Source organism: Protomyctophum bolini, assembly GCF_963924005.1.
Source record: "Protomyctophum bolini genome assembly, chromosome: 19".
NCBI lineage: Eukaryota > Metazoa > Chordata > Actinopteri > Myctophiformes > Myctophidae > Protomyctophum > Protomyctophum bolini.
The window spans coordinates 18,948,629-18,972,694 of record NC_137880.1 but is presented as its reverse complement, the minus strand read 5'-3'; the positions used below and the strand labels follow the sequence as shown (position 1 = coordinate 18,972,694).

General features: G+C 41.6%; 1 protein-coding gene across 3 annotated transcripts; it reads left to right on the top strand.

Annotated features, from left to right (window-relative positions):
- Positions 1-10,395: 10,395 nt before the first annotated feature.
- On the top strand, positions 10,396-23,061 carry LOC308334737 (uncharacterized protein). 3 transcript variants are annotated; one of them, XM_080791541.1, is made up of 12 exons: positions 10,396-10,766; positions 11,989-12,127; positions 13,871-14,302; positions 14,895-14,989; positions 16,936-17,591; positions 18,855-18,936; positions 19,082-19,154; positions 19,256-19,292; positions 19,581-19,677; positions 21,198-21,314; positions 21,460-21,519; positions 22,086-23,061. In XM_080791541.1, the coding sequence occupies exons 2-12, from the start codon at positions 12,088-12,090 to the stop codon at positions 22,173-22,175; spliced, it is 1,779 nt and encodes a 592-aa protein (XP_080647667.1). In that variant the 5' UTR covers positions 10,396-10,766; positions 11,989-12,087; the 3' UTR covers positions 22,176-23,061. The 3 variants fall into 3 exon arrangements, with proteins under 3 accessions (XP_080647667.1, XP_080647666.1, XP_080647668.1); XM_080791540.1 differs by having other exon boundaries at positions 10,396-10,902; XM_080791542.1 differs by lacking the exon at positions 10,396-10,766 and adding an exon at positions 10,779-10,824.
- The last annotated feature ends 1,005 nt before the right edge of the window (positions 23,062-24,066 follow it).

The window sequence follows — 24,066 nt, the reverse complement described above, 5'->3', positions numbered from 1 at the left end:
GATCACTTTCCTGGGGGTATTTATGTGTGTAATATGTGGTTTTAGATATTTTAGATTGTAGCAGCGAGCCTGTTGTCTCTGATGTCATGGACACTGGGTCATCTCATGACATCTGAAAGACTCGTTTCGTTGAATGGCTCTAGAGAGACTGTGCACCAATTTGCGTGATGTTTGGACCAAATCTGTGTACTGTCCAAAAAAAATGTTTTGCGCTATAAGAGGCCAATGTGAAACCCTTGGGGCAGAGGTTCAGCTGTGGCATTCAGGCAGTGTGTGTGCAAAGTATGGCTGCGATCAATCCAACGGTGCCGGAGATTAGCTGTCCACAGACGGACGGACGGACGGACACACACACACACACACACACACACACACACACACACACACACACACACAGACGGAGTGCAAAACATACTCTCTCCCCCCATGCCTTCGTCCTGGTGGAGACAATGATTGCTCTTCCCTTAGTCAAGTGACTTCCCCCCACCTCCTTTTAATCCCCTTGGACGTGTGCTAGACCATACTCTGTACCGTTTCTGGCAATAAAGTATTCAAGAATCAGCCACTCCTGAATTAAGTGTCTGGTGTTGGGAATCTGGTGCAACGCACAGGTGCTGCTGCACCTGGTGAGAGCAGGAGTGGATCTGGTGCGACATAGGAGGGGCCCGGACAGGAGTCAACCCACAGACCTTCCACGTGCCAGACCTCCCAGTCCCGGCAGAGTAGTTTGGGAGCGGTGGACTGTGTAGCCCTGTCTTTCCCTAATGGGACTGATTGTGGGTAGCTACTGGGAAAGTAAGTCGGGACTTGATCACCCCGGCTGGGTCACCTGAGTGAGGGGTATGATGTTGGGAGACCCGAAATCCAGATGACCTTGGGATACATCATTGAGGATACGTTCCAGGTGCATCCATGCAATGTTTTTTCGCTCTTCAATCAATCAATCAGACTGTCGACCACTACATAGAGAAGGATGTTATAGTAGGGTTTCCTCATTACAAACCATAGTAGGCTACATAGTAGACTAACAGAGTCTACAGAGATGTGGAAAAAGTGATACTGTCACTTATCAGATGAGTCAAGTGGGCAAGTACATGGGTGGTGTACAGTGTACACCTATAGTGGCTGTAGTGCATGGTATAGGGCACTGTGTCAGGCACCCAGAACTTGAGGCAATTCAATTGACTCTATGGTAGCCAGTTAACCCATGGCTAAAGCCAGGAGGGGAAAGAAGCGTACCACCTACGTAGATGTACTGTACTGCGGCGTGACAGCTTAACACTGCAGAGCTCAAGAACCTGATGTTAGATAGGAAAGTGTGGAGGGTAGCGATGAGCGATCCAGGAATCATGAGTTGGTGTCTGATAGACCTCACTCTCACAGTAACCAACACCTACAGTATGGATTTTCCTGCATCCATTTTTGCATCCACTTGCTCCCCTAGACTCAGGTCACTGAAAATCAATTCATAGATATTCGGAGTGATCACCTTTTCTATCCAGGATGACAATGCCCCATCGACAGGGCACAAGGGGTGACTGAATGGTTTGAGTTTGAATTTCAAAATTATGTGAATCATATGCTACGCCTTTCACAGTCAGCAGATCTCAAACCTATGGGAGATTTTGGTTGTTAAACAACGCTATCCATTGTCAAAACACCAAATGATCAAATATCGTTTGTTAGAATGGTGTTAACTTAGAAGAAACTAGAAAAAGTGCCTCTCTGGCACAGGTCTCCACCAAGGCAGGTCAGGTTGTGGCCTTCTGGTGGCGCTATAATATGCCAATGTGTACCATTTCTTCTTACGCCTTGGATGGCAATTGGATGATTTGAGGCATTTTGTTCCAAAAATGTGTTTTGGTGGCGACAAAAAGTCCTAGGAAAGGAAAAGGGAAAGGTGCGTCGGATAGTCCACTAGGACAGCAGATCCTAGTGGCCTAGAGGCCCTATATTTACTTGACCACATTAACCCTACAGTATGGCTGATACTGCTTCTTCAGATCTTGTATTTTGTACTATAAGTTACTTTGCACAAGATGCCTGCTAAATTATACTTGCAGTGGCCCTCAAAGTGGGGTCTGGGGACCTTGGGTGGGTTCCAGGGGTCCCCAGCTAAATTGAGTTTAACCACTTTAACCCTATATACATCAGCTATAATATAATATAATATAATAGCCAATCTACAAGCTCACAACACGTCACAATGCATGTTGTTGTGAGCTTGTGCTGTTGAGGTGATCATTTGAACCAATCAAATACAACCATTATTAAAAAACCACTAAAGACTAATGGTCGTTCTGAAAACCTGGAGCCACAGAAATTCACTTTCATGATGAGAACCTAATCAAAAGTCCAAACATCTCACACACAGGCAAACATGTCCATGCAGACCTATTAGGCTATTACCCAGCAGAAAACAGGGTTGCGGTATTTTCTTAACCACTGATGGCCTATAATATACTTGTTTGTACAACAAATAGCGAAAATAGCTAATCTACACGCTTGCAACAAGGCTATAGCATGCCACTTGAACACAGGCCGGGTCTGATCAGCCTTGCCTGGAGGAAACACCCAAAAGACCCAAAGTTTGTGCATCAGTAGATGTATTGTTAACTAGACCTCCTATTTTTGCTGCATAATTTGGTATATTATTGAAATTTTTTGACAAACGTTCCCAAGATAGGAATGGAACACAAAACGGTTCAAATAAATTCTTAATTTGAAATATTATCAAACATATCAGACTGCATTTCCTTTTGGGAAATGTAGTCTGACAATCGATTAGTTTGATTAACTGTTGACACCCCAACATCCGTTTGTAGATGCATCTGCATCTACAAACGGATGTAGGGGTGTCAACAATAATTATGGATATGGCATTATGGATTTATCTTTAGGGAGCCGTTTAGGGAGCTGTAATGAATTATGTCCACAACCAGAGGAGCTTGAGTGACCTGTTAACATGAATAGTCTGTCGGGTTGCTGCTCACATTACAGATTTCATTAAATGTTTGTCTCAAAATTGTAAAGTTTGTGGTTGCTTAATACTGTAGCTAGTTAGCTAAGCTCACAAGGTGATTGCCTCGTCATTTGCACTCAACTTCACACACACTCACCTGATTTGGTGCATTTTAGTTTAACTTCACCTTCATTTAAATTGCATTGAATTGAGAGAGAGAGAGAGAGGATAGTTGTTTAGAGTTAACACTAGAGAAAGTATGCTAAAAGTATGCTAAAAGTTTAAACACCAAAGTACCAAAACAAAGTACTTTGATAGGTTAATAGAAAACAAAATGAAAAATAGCTGACCTACAAGTTCACAATGTATCGCACAGCTACATGTCAGCTTGTTTTTTGTGAAAATAAATAATACATAAAAAATACAAATAAAATCACATTTTCACCTAGAACTGCAAGCCAAGTGGAATTGGGCGTGGCTTATTTGGTTCCGTAAGCATCCAAGGAATTTGATTGCATCTATGGTTCAAGAGTTACAGTATGGTCTTGGTCAACACGTTAATCGGCCTGTTATAGAGCGTCGCAGTCCCGCCCCCTTTCATGACGACGCCAGGCCCAGGAAATAATTCCCAATGCATTTTTCCCATAGACATTTCAAAAAGTATTTATGTAAAGACCTTTTAAGCGTTGTACAAAGCCAACTTGAGTTGTGACATCATGACAATAAACACAATATTTTGGACCAAACAAATAATTAGAAAGAAGAAAAACAAGAAAAAAATGTGTAACCTGCCGTTTTCTTCTTCTTTCTAATTATTTGTTCGGTCCGAAGAATTGTGTTTGTTGTCATGATTTCTCACAACTAGAGTTGGCTTTGTACGAGGCTTAAAAGGTCTTTAAATAAATACTTTTTGAAATGTCTATGAGGAAAATTAACATTTATCATTTCCTGGGCCCTGGTAGGGGGTGGGACTGCGACGCTCTATAGCGCCACCATGAGGCCGATTTGAAAAATTGTTGGCATGTCTTGTCACAAAATCCCATGGCAGACCTGGAATTGTCTCACGGCAGACCATGCCTACTGTTACATAACACTGTAGTATACTAGTATATGAAATAGCTTTATTCAAAGCCAAGACCAGAAATAAAACTAATTCCCATGTCTTTGAGGTAAACTCATGCTGCTGAGCTCTCTTTTCAACAAGCCAAATACCAATTAGTGTAATGTAAGGCAGGAAGGGGGTGACCTCTCTTGACAAATGGCTCCCCTCCAGAAGGCCGCAAACCCCCTACAACACCAAGCAATAAATTTGTCAGGATTTTATTTTCATAATTCCATAGCATCTCAGCCTATCTAAGAAGAAATTGGGTACAAACACACAGACTCTAAATTTGCATAAAAAAGGAATGACGACCTTTATAAATTCTTATTTATAAAGCCGTTTTAACGGATGCATGTTATTTATTATACATTCTGGAAACAGCCAGCCAATTGGAGACGGTCTGGGAGCGGTTTACACTCTAGCAGCACCTCAGGGGGCGTGGTGTGCCAACCATTCCAGTGCGATCCCAAATCATGCCACACTGACACTTAATAAAAGAAAACCACTTAAACCCTATTATAAATTATTTCATTGACTGAGGTTCCCCAGGGCTTAGAGTGCCCTTTCCTGGCAGAACTAAGCACTTTATAAAGATGAAAATAGATTGTTGTTTTTCACACGTATGACACACGCTTTTTATCAACTGTCCAGTCACCACTGTACACAAAAACAGAGATGCTCCTTTGTCCAAGCTGATGGTCTCGCTATGCCCCACTATTACCGGACTACTACCACACTCGATCCTTGCCCTTCGTCCTCTGCGGTCTAACAAAACAATATTTCACATAATATTGTCCAATATAATTAGTTACATCTTATTCGCTACATACACTGTGGAGTTTAATATAATATGAATTAACATATTAATATATATTCATATATCGCAATTATTTAGCAAGTTGTTGTCCAGTAGTGTAAGCACCTGCAGGTGACACAAAGCAATCAGCCATGGCCAGGCAACAGAGCTGTCTGTCAGACTATCCCTCAGTGCGTTATCTGACATCAAATGCTTTTAGATTTTACTAGATTGCATACTTGCACAGAGCCTGAGAAACAACAGCAGCATAGTTTTGCTTAATGACCTAGGGAAGAGGGTGATATACTGTATACAATATATGTATACATTTGTAATCTCTCAGACATTATAAACATGATGATAGTAACAATGCAGTACAGTGCCTTATTGGTAATATATTATAATGTATCTTTCACAATCATAAGTTCACCTGTTTAAATCATTGTTATGAAAGTGTACCTTGTGCAACATTAGACTGACAGCATATGGACATTATTAAAGGAGACAGTCCCACCTAGTGGTGGAAAACTGACCTTGAGTACTTTGGTAATAGGTTTCTATATGCCATATAATAGTACTCTGTCATGTTTTAACACTGCTTTGAAGTAACTAAATGCAGAGAGGAATGTTCAAGCTTGTGCTCTTGTATGCGGAGAAGAAAACAGCATGATACAATCCACAGTATGATGGAGGAACACACAGGAGGTACTGAATACATGTAGCCAGTCTACTGTCATTCATCAACATTCTTCCTCAACCTTGAAAAACTGATGAGTCAGGTGTGATCAAGTGCAGGCCTGGGAAGCACTGATAAGGATTTTTTTTCTTCTTTCAAATTCAAGTTTTTTCAACTTCTGAACATCAAACAAGCACAGCTATTCCCTCATCTGTGTTCTCTTCAATGGGACACACTGTGCTGACAAAGCCACTAAACTTACATTTAGGACCGATTAACAAGCTGATAATCCCCCATATGTGGCTAGATGACGCAACAATCAACCCATTCACAGTGCTTCAAAAGACACTGAGGAACTATGCAGTAACTTGTCATGTATGATCAAGTCAAAAAACGCTAGCTGTGATGGCATCGAGGTTATATGAAGCTTGATGAAACTGAATGAAAATGCAACAAGCAAGCAACCAAAACGTAATAGGCTGAATATGCAGAAACGTCATAAAGTCCATCTCCCATCTTACTTTTGTTTAATGGAACAGAACAGACACCAAAACACCAACACACCAAGCCTTATATAATATGGAATAACTCTTCTTTGCATCTTGGGATTCTACATGTATATTTTTGTGTTTATTGCATCTATTGATCGGTAGCTAATTTCGACTTGTAACACTATAACAAATTGTGTGTTTTATCCCATTTCTTGAATATTATTGGGTCAATTGATAACACTTGACCTATTCTTCTCTCTGCCAATTGGTGGTTATATCCTACCTGCATTCCCATTTCCTGATTTATCCTGATGCAGATCCTTTGGTTTTGCTATATACAAATAACAGTGTGCACTGTGTAGACTGTTATTTTTATAAATACGAAATAGACCTTGTCAGTGGAATTGCGTTTCTCGGGAACAGTTCGGGTGCAAGTTTATTTCCTGTCAGCTACTAATATTCACAAACACTGCAACAGGAAATAAACTTGGACAAATTTGCTTATGTTGTCAAGTGTGAAAATATCTATATACTGCAAGATTGCAGCACTCCAACTCACTATAATGTATCCCGTATAAAGTTTATCTTTCTCTCTCTCTCTGCGGCTGAGCGGATGAGTGTTATAAAATACATCAATAAATGAAAGAAAAGAAGCACTTACCTGAGTCCTTCTCAAAGAAAAGACAGCAATGAGTCTGTAGTAGCCATGGCAACACCTGTGACAGATGAAAAAGACAGATGACGGATTTAGTACAATAAAAGTGAGTCCAGATTCCAGGCACACATGTTTTGCTGAATGGGAAGTTTCACAATGGAGACAAACTGAATGAAATTCACACCTCCACTGTGTGTGTGTGTGTGTGTGTGTGTGTGTGTGTGTGTGTGTGTGTGTGTGTGTGTGTGTGTGTGTGTGAGGGGGTGTGTGAGGGGGTGGGCTTAGACTAGAGGGACTACTGTCCCCATTCTTTTACACTTATAAAGCCCACCTGCAGTTAATAAGGCTTAATCAAATGTACAATTGATAGCTGCTCGAACACACACACAGTCACACACCAACTGTAGGCTACTAACGCGATAGGCTACTGACGTGCACGGACCCGGTGCTCCCCACTCACACACCTACACACACAGCTGGATCGTTCAAGGCCATCAACGATTGATTACAGTAACTGGAAAATTGTTCAATGACTCATTCAGCGTCGTCATGCAAGAAAGAAAAGAAAAAACTTCTAGCCGTTTCTGAGAGCAGTCAGTCCACCAATGCAACTATTTGCATTTTTTGCAATACGTAGCCTACAATAAGCTACCTCAAAACGGTAATTATAAGTAAAAACGCACTTGAAAATTGTGCAATAGCAATCCATGCTCCACCTAACGTTACCTTTTTCAGCGCGGACATCTTCCGCCTCTGAGAATGTCACTTCTGAGCCAAACGCTGGTTAAACAGGCAGTAAATAAATAGAAGGTGTTTATGTACCCCCCTGACATCCAAAATTGAAATCTTCACTGCTCTGTGCTCGTCTAAGATCTCTGCGGCAGAGCATTCGCAGTTCTCCATCATACAGTCTTTTGTATCTTGTCCGACGCAAGTCCTACAACAGCAGACTTCATATCTGGAGATGACTTATTAGTGCATATTTGTGAGCACTGCATCCTCGGCGGGCTGTTTCCACAGTCTTCTACCCACTGATAGCACAGCTCTTCACATAAGGCAGCCTATATATAAGACGCCATTTTTATAAAGTCTATACACATACAGTAGCCTAATATGACATAACAGAAAATAAAAATGTTTAATGTTTTTAAATATCAAAGAAACAACAGTAATGAAGAAATGCTCAAGTGTTATTTATTTCATATTTTTGTAGTAGTAGGCTATTATTATTATTATATTTCATTTTCATGTTTGCTTCATTGGGTCTCTCCTGAGTGCTGACATGATCAATGCAGACTGTCCAACAAGCAGGGCGCTCATGGGGTGGCGGTGGCCACTGTGATCTCAAAGTTCAAAAACTCTATTGAGACTATTGAAAATTCTGCAACTACCCCTCAATGACACCCAACCTAAGCAACACTGCAAGTGCAAGCCATTGACCTTCAAAAAGGAAGAGGTTATCATGCATTTGGAGCCTGGAGGCCTGTGGAATAGCAGCGCGACACCATACATATTAATGCATATGCAGTAGGCTTTCCAATGACAATTCCAAACTTTCAAATAAAACATCAAACATCATTGCAAATGATGCTTTTAACAGATTGCCCTGTTCCAGGGCAGTCTTAGTCATTATACCCGTCTGTAGGAAATGGAGGGCATCCATCGATTATTTCAACCACTAGTTTTCAAACCTGTTGAATTATAAGGAATAATAAGAATTTACAAATGGAACCAAATGAACCGTGGTGGGCCATTTGCACAATAGGCTTAATTTCCTGGTCTTAGCCCCACAGATAATGCCCATTTTAAATTAATTAGTTTAATATTTGCAAAATAAATTACATATTGGTTGCACTAATTTGATAAGTAGGCGCTACTACAAATGGTGTCTAATGCATATAATGCATTTAGGGTGGCAATTAGTTATTTTCTATGCTTGTCTGTGACACATCATACACAGTAGGCCTACATAAACAGGTTGCCGTTTTTAAGTGCCCTGGAAAAGCATACCAGCTGCTGCTCTGCTATAGAGGGTATGCGCATGTTTAAAGTGAATGGCACATTGAGTGGCAAAGCGAGTGGCAAAGCAACATGTAAAGTGAGTTTAACATTGTTTAATGTTGTTTAATGCAATCAGATAGGACTTTTCTGTTTGGATATATGGGCTATCAAGGCCAGAAAGTAGTTTTTTGCCACTCGGTAGGCATTCCTGCATGACTTCCGGGTTTGATGATGATGTCACGCACATACTCTCTATTGTACCAGGTTCGAGGTGTGACTACGCAAGCTGATATTATAATTATAAATCAGTGGGAATGGTGGTCAGCAGCACCAATTTCCAGGATAAAACATTACTGTAGAAAAACTGCACAGATGTGCTAGGGAGCGTGTGCTTTAGCATTCATGGTAATGTGAGTGAGTGGGAAGAGAGGTGAGGACTGAGGAGACCATGGGTTGTATCTCTGCTGATGAGATGATTATGCATAAAGTATAAACTACTGAGACGTGACAATGTCTGAGAACCATCTGTTTCTGTTGACCAGAAACTGAAACAAACAAACACTGTCTCCGTCTCACACAATCTCTGTTTGTTCCTGTTCCCAAGATACCATATGCGTACAGTCAACTACACTTATTGTACTCTCACATTAAGCAGTTTTTTGTACGAATAGGTCCTGTGAATACATTTGCTGTTACTTGAGCAAGCAGAGCACGCAAGTACTGCGGCTGGGTATGTACAGTATGCCGGTGTTACCCACCAATAAGTATGCATGTATTGTATACCGAGTGGCTGGGTCCTTTAGTTGGTGGCATGGGCTACATTTGCTATGCATCAATAATTTCAACTGAAATGGGCCTTGTCTCACTGAGACAAAAAGAAAAAAAACTTTGACTCACACATGCCTTGCAAGTCGAGTGTGTTCCCATCCAAATATCCCTTCTGGGTAATATATGTGGGTCTGTGGAAGGTGGCTTAATGAGAACATTTCAGTCAAATGAGTCTGCATTTGAAAGCTTACAATTTCTCATCCCATTTATTCGGTGCAAGAGCAGTAAAGGCTATGGACCAGAGCTAACACTAACTTATAGCCTATAGTATAGAGGGTATGCACGTGACATCATCACCAAATCAGGAAGTTATGCAGGAATGACTACTGAGTGGCAAAAAACTACTTCCTGGCCATGACAGCCCATACATCCACACAGAAAAGTCCTATTCGATTGCATTAAACGACATTAAACAATGTTAAACTCACTTTGCATGTTGCTTTGCCACTCGATGTGTTATTCACTTAAAGCATGCGCATACGCTCTATTGCCATTTGCCAGTCTTTGTTTTTTTCCTTCACTTTTAGAATGAAATGACAGACAGGATTGATTTTCGAATTGTTATCAGGTGGAGACCATGGCCACTAATTAAGCTATGGTAGTTTATTAGGTGGTTGTCTAGTAAATGAACACTAGAGGCCACCCTATAGCTATAAGGACTTAAAGTTTATACCAGTCAATATTTTATTTTCAGATTTTGTGAAAGAACCAGATTGAAGAGATGTCTTCTAATAATATGTATCAAACAGAATGTCATATGTTTGCCAAAAATGACAAAAACGCCAGTGCACTGAGTCACACTGACCCAGAAAACAGTAAGACACATATGACGTGAACGATTCGACAGTCGTGCCGCTTGAACGCAACCACACCTGCTGCATTCAAAGATAATTACGGTAGCCTTATGTTTTTCCCCCCACGCATTACAGCATCCTTCCGACAATAATCATATTACATACAAGAAAAAAACGCTGCAATTATCGAACGGACCTTCCTGGTTGCACGAACAGATGGTTTTCTTCAATTTTGTCGCATTGGATTGAGTTAAAAGATACGAGAAGAGTTGTGATTGAGAACAGAACGGACCTCAGCTGCGGCTACGATCCTCCCCATATACCGCAGTGCCAGTCAGTGTTGACAACCTAACCTAGTGAACACTAAACTGCTCTGACTGAAATGACTGACGACAAATTTGCTGCCTTCCACCAGCTGTGAGTGAAACTTGTGACAGGACGAGCAGGTGGCGAGGAGCCAGGTACGTGCATGGCGACTGGCGCACGGTGTGCTGCAGGGGGACAGCTATAGCCCCTCGAGTGAGCGTCAGACAGTAGATGACCTTTATCTTATTCATTATCATTAGTTTTAATTCTGGAAAGCTCACCGCCAGCCAGGTAGGATGCCTTTTACGTTACTTGTGTCCCGGGTATACTATACGTACCGGTATGTAGGCTATATAGAGTCAATGATGACCATGATGACACATGACAGTGCAGTGTGATATAGCTATAGCCACACAGGGCACATATTATTCTTGACTTTTGGTCAAGTGACTATTCATGCGAGCGCACGTCGCACATATCTGGCATCATTCCCCCCAAAATCGGTTGCTATTTAGACATGTAATCTTGCAAGTTTCCTAAAATCATCGTTTTATTTTTATATGCAGTCCTTTTTCTTAGAAATGCAGCATCATCGTCATGCCAATTATGCAACATTGGACCTTACAATGATTTCTAGATTGAATTGGTGATTAATTTAAATGCAGGCAGGGTGGAGAGAATAGCTGCTGAGGACCTGAGGTGTGCATTCTGCATTGCATTGATTCATTTAGATTACAGAGGTGGGCAATGTGCATAATTTGCATATCATATCATGCAAACATGGCTTGAAGATTACACTGTAATATTGACTGAAAAGTTTGCCCACCGTGCTTGGATTATAGTGCAGCATATTCAGGTTTTTATTATTCAAGCTATACTTACTTATACTAAGACAAAAACAATGGTGGTGATCTCGCCAGCCTGGGAAAACTGTCAGCAAAGCAAAGTGATCAATTGTGCCCGAAACATTTGCCAGACAGTATCACTGCCATCCTAACAATAGTTGGGCTACAGGAAACTGTAATATGTATATTGTGTAATGATGTTTTTTAGTGTAAGACTATTATTTTATATCACACACACACACACACACACACACACACACACACACACACACACACACACACACACACACACACACTATACGTACAGTTGACTTGCCAGAGGGCCTTTGATTTACTTGAGTGTTATCCAGTTAAAGCTCATTCATAGTCTGGATTTTCGGTGGTGAGGTGACCACCAAAAATGGGTTTTGGCTGACTCACCAAGGCAGCACCATCATGTCCAAACCTAATCAGCCTACACAGACTATTTAAGAATGACAACAGCACCACTGTTAAAAAACATTGACTATTGTTTATTTTCAAAATGTTTCAGTGCTCTCCATCCACACTGCAGTGAGCCTGAGAAGGCAGAGGGCAGACTGCAGGGCGCTGGGATTTAAGACCAGACTCCCTCCCCTGCACTGCCTAGACCATGGGCAACAACACAAGCAAGGACAGCCATAACTCTGCAGGTATCACACCACGAAATAGATCAAATAGTTGACTTTATTAATCTCTGAAATAAAAATGTAATTGATAAAAAATAAAATAAAAAGTAGTCCACAAGCAAGCAGATCAATGTCAGCAGGTCTGGCAAAGGCAGATGAATTGTAGCACCCAGTAGGAATTGCCTCCTGTATTATCACTTCTTTGCACATCAACAAGGTTCTCAAAGTGAAGATTCCAGAGACCTGCAGTGTTCCTTGAAATGGTGGGAACAGCAAGATCAAATGAACTCGTAAGGGTTATGTCCTTGAAATTAAAAAACACTTAATAAGTTGAGAACCACTGCTAGCTGCTTATATTAGTTTGACTGTCATGCTGTGTATGAGTGCAGGATGGGAGACATTATCGCCAGCAGATCTCCAGTGAGACCAGCTTGGATACACTGACACACACATCCTTCTTGATGAGTTTGTTCAGTCTGTTGTCGTTCTTGCTTTGATGACTTTGCATCAACACACCACAGCATATAGAAGATGCTCGAAACAGCAGCCTAATGGGACATGTGGATCATCTATAAAGAGATTAAAAATGTTACTATTGCTATGCTTAGATGGCTGGCTGATGAGTATATCACATAGAAAAAGTGTAGCTAGCTAAATCAAGCTAGTCCTGCTTGAATGCTGAGATTGTCTTTCCATGACAGAATAGGCTATTAGGTTTAGACTAACTGTTGTCACTGTTATTCCTGGCTTCCACATGTATGCTTTGTCCACTGCGATAGAACTGAACTGTTTGTTCCTGTACATTGAACTGTTTTTACAGTGACGTGGCAATGTAACCATAGCAACAACTCTTCACATTTAGCAACATGATCAACCATAATCATTGTAGAGGAATTTTAAGTTCTCACACATTTTCTATGTAGCAGTGCCCATCTCAGACTGGCACAATTTGCTGCCCTGAGAAAAAAAAAAAAAATCATACAATGCTAATGATAGATTCCAGAAATCAATGGCAATTAACCCTCATAAAGCCACATAATGGAAACATGATATGCAAGTCTGCATTGTTCATTGAACTAAGTGGTAACTGGTAACCTGCGTGACAACATGTTATCACTCACCTATTCCCATGTATATCTGTTTATCCACTTAGCCCTATATACTTTGTTGTACACAAATGGCAGCATTTAGTATGCAGGAAGTGCATTCAGGATGAGGAAAGGATAGCTGTGTGTGCACACTTCCACAGGTAGAGAAGACTGCATGGCACTGCGTGTGAAATGTCGGTGTGCATAATCCTCTGGCCCAACACAAGGGCTTGGAGGAAAAAACGTGAATAATCAATACAGGATAAAAATAGCACACCACCAGCAGAAGTTTTGGATCTCCCATTTTAGAACTGCTAATAACAGCTGATGTAAAACCAGGCTGCCATGGAGGTGTGACCATTGCGATGATGAGGGCTGCTTTATTGTAGTCCGTGAAGTAGTGTAAGCTCTGTGAATCTGGCCACATGGGGGATCAGTGTGTGTGCGTGTATGCTCGCCAAGAAGTGGGCAGGAGAGGCTCTGTGCTGCATCAATCAGCCTGACATAATAATAGATAAAGTAGAGGACACTGTCTGCTTCGCTCTGCATTATAACAAGGCAGGGAAGGCCTTGCATTACCGCACCCAAGTGTTGCCATCCATTTTTGGAAGCTAAAGCTGAATCAGCATCCCTTTCTCATACATACGCCTTTGTCTTGGTTTTTTTATCTCTTATTCAGGATCCCCCTCTGATTTCTTCAGAACGCCTCCCACCACACCCTCGGAGGCACAGCTAGCTGCCATGGCCTTTTCCTCCTCTGCTTTCAATAAAAAAGTGGAGCAGAAAGGCACTGCAGGTGGCACCACCCCCTCCACTATCTTACCCTCCACCGATTGGACTCAGAAGCTGTCTGCTTCTACAGAGTGGGCAGTCATCAGCCAAGAGAAGACCGGGAATGGTGCAGTGTTGAGGCATGGAAAGGCAGCTGGGAATGGGAGCAGGGGCTCCCCTTCTGAGCAGCACTGGCAGGAGAAGGACAGTGGGCTGGGTCCTCAGACAGGAGCAGAGATGCCTGGGGAGGAGACGACCCTGGTGCTGCTCAGTCTAATGGAGCACTATCGAGCCTCGCTAGGCCTCAGCCCTGGTCAGGATGCAGCCACAGGAGCAGTAGGTAGGAGAAGTACATAGGACCACACATGGAAATAAGTGCTCAAGAGGACCTTTTTGTGTTATCCTTTTAGCCCAAATGTGCGTGCTGTTTGCATTTCTGTCTAATAAAGTATTCAATCAAGTGTTATTTTAACTCTTGTTTTTTATACTCTGTGATAATATGAACACTCTGAATTGTTGTGGTGTACATGGCAGTACAACGTAGAAATGTAACAAATGGGGCCACTGAAATGGAAACCCAGTAAGGTTGCACAGTGTCCATGCCAAAACCGTAGGGATGTAACGATACATTTTAACAGCATATGGTCTGATACGATATTGGTATATATTGGCAGTCACTGTATCGTTACACCCCTACGAAAGCCACTCTGTGCTTATACTGGTCATTTGGTTTGACGTGGTGTCAGTTGACGTGGTGTGGATTCTTTTGCCTGTTTAACGTTGATATAGCACGTGTCTGTGTGCATGTACTCATGAAAGTGCTTATTGAGACAAATGTTATATCGGTCAATTATAATCAGACTACGGCAATTTGATGTATTCCTTTCGTCCCCAGTCTTGAACGCAAAAATGTTTGTCTTGTCTCTGTCCAGAGTTGCTCAGGCGCTTTCTTGTTGAGAGGGATGAGCTGCTCATTGAGAGAGATGAGCTGGGAGAGGAGGTGCGCTGCTTGAAGGACAAACTGAAGGTGAGAACTACGTTTTATTTACCACACTCACCCGAATGTGTGAAATGTGAATATCTCTCAAATCAAAATGATTAAAGGCTAGTAATAAGTGTTCTACAGTAGCACTTATGTTCTTGAATAAGATGATAAACAAACCATGTAACGCCTTGAACCCTATATATTTCATTGACACATGTTGCAATAAGTTTGCCGAATTTTCTATTACTAGTCCTTACCCGTTTGAATACATGAACACCAAATGATGTACAGTGTGTGTGGGTAGGGGGTAGGCTACTCAATCTGAGGCTGATGGAGGGAGTTGTTAACGGATGAGCTTGGGAAGTTGGGATGGGCACAAAACTATTAGGGAGGTGGTCTGCGGACCCCCAAGTGGTCCGAACTATGAAGCATTCCATGGGGCTGGCTCATGTGGACACACACAGCAACCCGTCAATGGACGTCATAATATAATTAATGCAATGAATATTATAATAATATATTACGGCAAACAGATAAGTGCAAATTTTGGCTAATGGTGGGCTATTTCTCATACAGGAGAGTCCTTAGAAGTTGGATTGGGTCCGTTTTGAGACTCGAGTAGTGCGAAGTGTGTGTGTGTGTGTGTGTGTGTGTGTGTGTGCGTGCGTGTGCGCGCGAGCACACACACACACACAACCGACACCTGACTGCATTTTATATACAGTGTGAAAACCTGTGCACAGTTCAACCTGTTATGCAAGGACTCTATTTGAACTTGAGGGTAGGGCTACATAGTTTTCAGTGAGAAAACTATGTACAGTATAAAAAACAAAGAGTTAAAATAACATTTGATTGAATACTTCATGCAAACAGCACGTACATTTGGGCTAAAGGATAAAAATATCTTATCAAGATGTGTTAAGTGTATATGTGTGTCCAGCCTACAGGCAAACATATGGCCAGACCGAGACCTTCTTGATCTTGGCACGACACAATCACATGTATTCCACATGTTTCATAAACACCCATTAAGCAGGGTTCAACTTTGGAACTATCGGTCGCTCCATAGGAACCGTTACTGACACATTCTACTAATCTACTTTATTATTATCTCTGAGCACACCGCAAGAAATGTATTACCGATACATATTTGAAACAATAAGCTATTTAAAACAATTCCACTCAACGCCACTCAAAGGCGTTGAGTGGCATTTTTATGTTTTAAATATGTAATAGCCCTGTAAAGATATTAAAGTGAAATATACCTTGAAGTAATCGGGTTAATACTTAATATCACACAGGATATGGCTTGTTCTTTTTCATTTGTGGACTATTACTAGTCACTACAGTACTTTTGATAACTTCGGGTACTATCATACTATGCTGCGGTTGTCTGAGGCTATGAATGAAGGTTAGTGTTTTTGCTTTTTGGCCGATGCAAAGTCCCTATTTGCTGGATATGTTTACAGAAGGCTGTAGCACATTATTGATTGTCATGGTATACTCTTTGTGAGCTGAATGTTGAAACAGCTGTTACCCACTACTGTTTAGTACAACTCATTCTTTATAAACAATATAAATCGTATAATAATATGAAAGTCCCGTTCACATTTGCTGGGGGTGAGAAGATTCCATGCCACTGCTTTTGATATAGCCCTGGTCATTAATTTGTATTGTTGATGAGGATATGTTTTATCACTGCTTCTAGCCAGACTGAATTAAATACGAATTATGTTCGATAAAAATAAGTACATTATGTAAACCTGGCGTTCCTATTTTGGCCACAATTTGTGTGTTTAAAACACAAAAACAAAGTAGCCCAACTACAAGCTCATAACCTTTCACAATGTTTCGCATGTCAGCGGGTTGTGAGCTTATAGATGGGTGGTTAAGAAAATGTCTCACTCCAAATTGAACAACCTGCTAGTTCAATTGCCTGTTGGGATTTTAACCGCTGAGCTTCCCTGTATTCTGAACTCCACACCCAGGCGGAGAGGGAGGAGTGGCACCAGTTCCAGTGTGACCTGCAGGTGGCAGTGGCTGTGGCCGACCGGATGCGCATAGAGGCCGAGCAGGCCCTGGCGGAGTTCCAACGCAGACACAGGGCCCTGGAGGACCAGCTGGCCCAGACACTCGGCACACAGCAGGACACAGACAGAGAGCTAGATGGCCTCAGATCCCAGCACAGGGACGCCTGCCACCAACTGGCCCTGGAGCGGGGCAAACTCGAGGCCTTGAGGGCTGCACACATGAAGACAGGCACAACAGGCTCTGATAAAGATGCTGAGAGAAAAGACTCGAGCAATGAGGGCCAAACGATGGAGGACAAGCGGGGAGGGGGGAGCCGGGGTGTGCCTAAAGAGGAAGATTCTGAGGATGAAACCATCGTTGCTCACACAGGGGGAGAGGCCAAAAGTAACGAAAAGCACAATGAGATCAAAGAAAAGGAAAGCGCTCAGGAAGCGCACAGTAAAGATGGTGGACAGGATGCTAATGGTGCAAATCAAACCGATAAGATGCAGCTAACGGGCAAAGGTGTCGCAGAGACATACCTGCGCAGTCTGGCTGTCCTGGAGAGAAAGACGGAGAATGGCGGCAGTCTGAGAGACCGCAGGAAGATAGTGATGCTGTCTGAAAGATCCCGGTGAGTCTGTGCATCTCCAAGTGCGTTCGTTCTCCAACATGCGTAATACGTGTGTTTCGTGTCCTAGGCACGATTTCCTCAGTAGTTTGATCTGTACAGTGTTGTTGTTTAGTTAATTAGTGTCAGCCCTCCACCACTGTCTCGTCATCTCGCTCATAATAAAATAAAGTCGCATTCACACCTAATACTTCAGTAGACTCAATGTGAATGGGCGGAGAAGTTGGGATTCTTGCATATTTAATTTGCTGCATTTGCCTTCACACTGCGCTGTCATCCGCAGAAATTGGAAACGCAGCAGAGAACTTTATCAATGTGTTCAATTCATCAACTACACAGTTAAATCTATGGTGTTAAAATTATGCTTCAAATAATAGTTAGGACGTGTTTGTGTGTGTGTGTGTGTGTGTGTGTGTGTGTGTGTGTGTGTGTGTGTGCGTATGCGTAAGACGGGAGCACAAAATGATCATTAACACTCTGATTGCCCGGGGTTATATAATCCATTAAATCATAGCGCCCAAGCGATTTATAGCAATGGAGCACTTTTACCAACGGACCGGAAGTTATACCGGATGTGGCTGGAGCAGCTAAATGTAGCCAAAACACTAACGGCGATCGACAACGGGACTTACGGGAGGCATGATTAAATATAACGCGACTTGACAGCGGGGGGGCGTCATTTTCGATGACGTCCCACTGTTGCGCAACGTCGAGGATTGCGCTCCTAGGCTGTGGAGCGATGCGATCGGTTTTCATATCAATAAACTTTGTCTATGGAAAAAGGGCGCTGGCCTAATAGGACGGTGAACTTCGTCCTGGGTGATTGGGGTGTTAATTAGATCCTCTTTTAGATCATCATATAAAATGAGTATGCTACTATGCATATGCCATGTTAGCTATACAGTTTATAGATCATGCATGTGTAGATCGTGCATGTGTTTAATTTTGCAGTATTTATATTTAAACAATATGAAGAAAGGCTCCAAAACTTGGATCCCCGCACACAGTGACAGCCCTCCATGTTTACGCACAGACTGTGTTTCCTTAAGCAATTGATTAATGTGCTCCAATGTTGCACCACTCAGTTCACACAGGTGTGATTTAAAAAAAAAAAAAACTGATTGAATTGCTGCCAAGTTAAATCTCTATACTGAAGAATAATGTGTATTTTATAGGTAGGGTGCCCCCACCTGGAGAATCTCTATTTTCAGCGACCACAAGAAAGACTTGAAAACCATCCAACTAGTTTGTTCTCTGTCCTTTAAGGAGCATGTCACGACTTTCACTTCCTTCTGGCTTCTTCAGTCAAAATGGTACCTCCCTAAGTTCAACATTGCCATTATGCAAGGTAAAACCATGATTAACATATGAACATTTTTAACATATTCATCATTAACATATGATGTGAACATTTTCAGGCCAAATAACCAAGTTTTTGGTGAGCGACGAGCGACGTATAAGTTTGGCTTTGTCTACTTTTTCAACCATTCCAGAAAGAAGAGCCGAACAAAGGGAGAAGTGACCACATTTTCCAAAGACAGGAGAGCTTTGCCAGCTTTAATTCTAGTGAGCTCTTACTTTGCCACTACACATCACTGTTTTTGGTGACTTAATCGTATTGCATCAAGCTCAATTGTTTGTTTCTTACTGCTGTTTTTGTCTAACAGAAAAGCAGGAACAGGACCCGAACTTTGACTTCAACAAGTAAGTTATGTTAAAGTTAAGATATTTTCCTACCTGCCACTTAAGCAACTTGTTAAAAAATTAGAGGACACAGCAGGAGTCTGCTTGGTGTTGTCTTATAGTGTACAGTATATGTTGTCATCGAGGGTCTGACCAGGATTTAGAAAAATGTCAAGCCATGTTCTTAAATTCAAATATAGCTTATTGAAATTGCTCTCTGTGAATTTTGGAGGCTTCCGATGGTGTGAGCCTGTAACCTAAATTATCTGTGTGAGAGGGACTCAAAGACTTTTCTCCACTCCTCCCCAGGCCTCAGGACGGGTTCAGTGTTCTGCTGCGGCGTCACGGTGGCTCCAGGAGAAACTCTCTACTGCGTTGGTGTCAAACTCGCACTCAGGGTTACAAGGTTAGCACAGGAGAATCTCACCATGAAGGAGGCAATGCTAATTGTATTACCCATATATTCATAGAGTTGTTTAACCCTGAAACGCAAATTAAAATAGAAAGGTATAGTAGAGCACAAATCTCCACCAGAAGGCATGCCCCAATAATGCACTGTCTGGCGCAGAAATGTTAAACTGCATCTCTTTGTCTCTCAGACGAATTGTAAAACATAATCAAACATGATTAGTGTTTTTTGTTTTGTAGATATACGGTCTACACAGGTTTTCCACAAAGGACATGTAAAGAAGGAAAGGACATCCATGGTCACCTTCTTGGTGCAGCAATGCCTCCAACCCTTCCGCGTTCAGTTTGGGCCGCTGCTGTACTTCCGGGCCGACTCATTGATAGTGGACATGCGCTCGTGGTTTTGTAGGAAACAAAAGTTCTTTAAACCACACAGTTTCATTTCATTATTTGATGTCGTGGTTTGTATTATTTGTGTGGCGACGTTGAGATACAAACGCCTTCTAAATACTGATCTTAGTTTTCTGGAAAAACTTCAAATATTTATATAGCAGCATATAAAAAAATACTTTTTGCATACTGTACATACTGTACAGAACCACAAGAGGGGTTCCTGTCCAGAACAGAAGGGTTACAACACCAAAAGGGGTTCCTGCCCAGAATGGGTTAAAACGGCAGCTCTTCCAGTTGTTACACTGCTCTCTCACTCTCTCTTTAGAGCTACCTCTCTCTTTCTCTCACTCACACACAAACGCACACTCTGGTGTAAAACGTGCAAGGTGCAAGCGCAGTTAGTTGGCATGTGAAGGAAAGCAGTTTTTAAATCATAATGTAGGCCAAACAAAATACATGGTTCTAAAATATCAGAAACACTTTGTACATCCACTATCAATGAGTCGGCTGAAGTGCAGTGGCAGCCCACGGTGAACGCGGAAGGGTTGGATGCATATAGCCCATTCCTGCTGGCAGATTGGTCGCAAACTGGAGGGAAACGTTCAATGGAATTGACTAAAGTCAATGAGAGCCGACTGGACAAGCTTATGATTAAACTATATTTGTGAACGATTGCGAACATTGTAAAATAATCGGTTCAGGAAAATAAAGAAATGTTTGAGGTATCTAAAGAGCATGGAAAAGGTTTCTGACTGCAGTAACCAAGGGCTGTCATACTGCCCATTCAGAAACATTTTCTCTGCTCTTTAATAAAATTATATAGTGTGCACTGTGCACACCAAAAAACGAGTGTGATTTTCCTGAACGATAATCTGACCAAGGTTGCAATCATTCAAAAATATTGTGGTCCATAGCCTTAGAACCAAATTCTGAATTTTAGAATTTGTCAAATTACAATTTATGCCCTTGGCCTGCTGTGTACATTATAAATTACTAATTGACAGACAGACGGGGACATATGAAAGCTATCCTGGTGACAAATTAAGTCATACCTTGTAACCGAAATGTAATGCATTCTAGTGGTATTTCTTTATAAATTATATTTCAAATGTGTTTTTGTGACAGAACATTGATATCACCAACTTCAGCAGCAGCTGGGAGGATGGCCTGGCCTTCTGTGCTGTGTATCACACCTATTTGCCATCTCATATTCCATACGACAGTCTCAGCCCGGCAGACAAGGTACAAATATTGTTCAGATCAGATCAAATAAGACTTAATATATAACTTAAAAGCAGATTGTAAATCTGTTTTGCCATTTGGCATATTAGAAGCTCTGTCACCTAAGTACAGTAAGACACTGGACTAACCTGTTTTCTTTTGTCAGGTGGGAAACCTGGGTTTGGCTTTTCAGACTGGAGAGTGCATGGGAATCACAGCTATGTTGGTAGGTCATAAATAGCATTATTCACATGAAATACAAATATTCAAATCAAGTTGTACCGGCAGGAACATAATTATGATTGCCATGCACCTACACTGTCCTACAGTAACAACTAATGACAATACCACAATGGTGAAAGGGATTATTAGGTGTGTAACTTTGATAAAGCCTAGCAAAGTACAGGTGTAGTGAAAGACAAAAGGAAAGAGTAGATATTTTGGAAGTTATAAATGCAAGTTCAGTTGGGGTGGAATTCTGGCCACAGTTGGAGAGTAGCTTAAGTTATTTTCAGCCTGTGACGTGATTCTTCTGTCATTGAGAAGACAGTTGTCCTGACTGAGTCATCATTTGCATAACAATGGGTTAAGAAAGTTCCAGAATTTCAATGGTATGTTTTTCGATGTCAAGGTGAGTTTGTCTTGTCCGTTTTGTTTCATCAGATCAGTGATGTCTGCGATGAGTTTTCTATGACATTTCACAAGATTTAAAAATCTTTATCAGTCGTAAATGGCTTTTATAGATATCATACTAGTGCTTAAAATATGAATCTTTTAATGTTATTTTTACAGACTGTGGAGGAGATGCTGAAAGCTGGAGGTCCTGACTGGCAGAGGGTACTGGGTTATGTTGACAGTATCTTTCGGCACTTTGAGATGTAAGGTCTCTAAAACTCTCATCAAACTCTATCAGATTCCTTTTTAGTCAGATTATATTACAAAAAACCTGGAATAAATTACCAAAATGTTTCTTCACAAATGTAGCACCCGCGAGGTGACCTTGGCAATTTATATTGTAGAGCAGTATTTCACAGTATGAGAAATGGAGTTAAACTAATAGTCACCTTTTAATTTACATGCACCCAGCAATATATTTTCAGTCAAAGAATTGGTTTGTGGGGGAAAGTGGGTGTGGCAGTTCTTCGGTTAAGTTGAATTTAGATTGTGTTAACCTTTACAAACACATTTATGAAGACATTTCTTGGTAAGGATTTTATTCCAGGTTTGGCCATTTTTCTGATTATATTCCCTGACTGCAGGCACATGCTGAGACGACAAATGGAGTTTAACGTAGAGTTCAGTCAATATTTGAGATGTCACTTAAGCCTAATGCGGTACTATTCATTGCTCAACTGCAGGAATAAACATGTACTTAAGTGAAGCCCAGAAGATGCAGAGCTGTGAGCATTTGTACCTGGGAATACTTTTTATTTTGCTCTAAGCATGTCAACAAGTCATTAGATGATGCACAGGGGACAAATATATGGTCTGGTTTTACAATATACACCTGGACAACTCAATGACTATTCCATCCATGTGCACTGGCATGGGAGCTGGGGAAACACTGGAGAATGCAGACAGTCTGCAAGGACCTTTTAGTGGGTTTTTTTTTATATTTGTTTTGAACATGAGCACTTTGAACATCTTCAGTTGGATTTTAAATGTATTAGATTTTTAGCATAATTAATAATAAAATGTTGAACTTCAGTTGCCCTTATTTCCTGAATCTTTCCAGCCATCTTACTTTTCTTGCCAAATGTAATGTCTGTATACATCCAAACTAAGGCACAACAGAGGGAGTCAACAATGAGCCGACATTTAGGTCAAACTGCCTTTGAGAGAGTGTGTGTGTGTGTGTGTGTGTGTGTGTGTGTGTGTGTGTGAGTGTGAGAGAGAGAGAGATTTAAGATATACTAGGCCAGGGATACTCAAATAGATTTACCTGTGGGCCACATTACAAAAATGGCAAGGGGCCAGGGGCCAGTAGATAAAATTACGACATTAATGATACTTGATAACTTCTCTCTTTCAATTGCTTTATTTTCGCAAAATGTATCAAAGTACAATGTGCATGCACACAATATGTAAATAAATAAATGTGTTACATTTTCTTGCATAAACACAAAGAGCTGTTTCCATAACTGCACAAATTATTGCACATAACATGAGTAGCTGTTATAATAACATAACATGAGTAGCTCTTTGCCTGCCTGTCTGTCTGTCCATGAGTAGTTATTTGTCTGTCTGTCAATGAGTAGCTGTCTTACTGTCTGCCTGTCTATGAGTAGCTGTCTGCCTGCCTGTCTATGAGTAGCTGTCTGTCTGCCTGCCTGCCTGTCTGTCCAATTGTCCATGAGTAGCTGTCTGTCTGCCTGTCTGAGTAGCTGTCTGCCTGCCTGCCTAATTGTCCATGAGTAGCTGTCTGTCTGCCTGTCTATGAGTAGCTGTCTGCCTGCCTGCCTAATTGTCCATGAGTAGCTGTCTGTCTGCCTGTCTATGAGTAGCTGTCTGCCTTCCTGCCTGTCCAATTGTCCATGAGTAGCTGTCTGTCTGTCTATGAGTAGCTGTCTGCCTTCCTGCCTGTCCAATTGTCCATGAGTAGCTGTCTGCCTGCCTGTCCAATTCTCCATGAGTAGCTGTCTGTCTGCCTGTCTATGAGTAGCTGTCTGACTGCCTGCCTGTCCAATTCTCCATGAGTAGCTGTCTGTCTGTCTGCCTGTCTATGAGTAGCTGTCTGCCTGCCTGCCAGCCAGCAAGTTGGTTAACAGAAAAT

Coding starts and splice junctions, on each gene's coding strand:
- LOC308334737 (XM_080791541.1), top strand. CDS start 12,088: ATGGGCAACAACACAAGCAAGGACAGCCATAACTCTGCAG. Junction 21,315..21,459: donor GTCTCAGCCCGGCAGACAAG/GTACAAATATTG, acceptor TTCTTTTGTCAG/GTGGGAAACCTGGGTTTGGC. Junction 21,520..22,085: donor TGGGAATCACAGCTATGTTG/GTAGGTCATAAA, acceptor TTATTTTTACAG/ACTGTGGAGGAGATGCTGAA.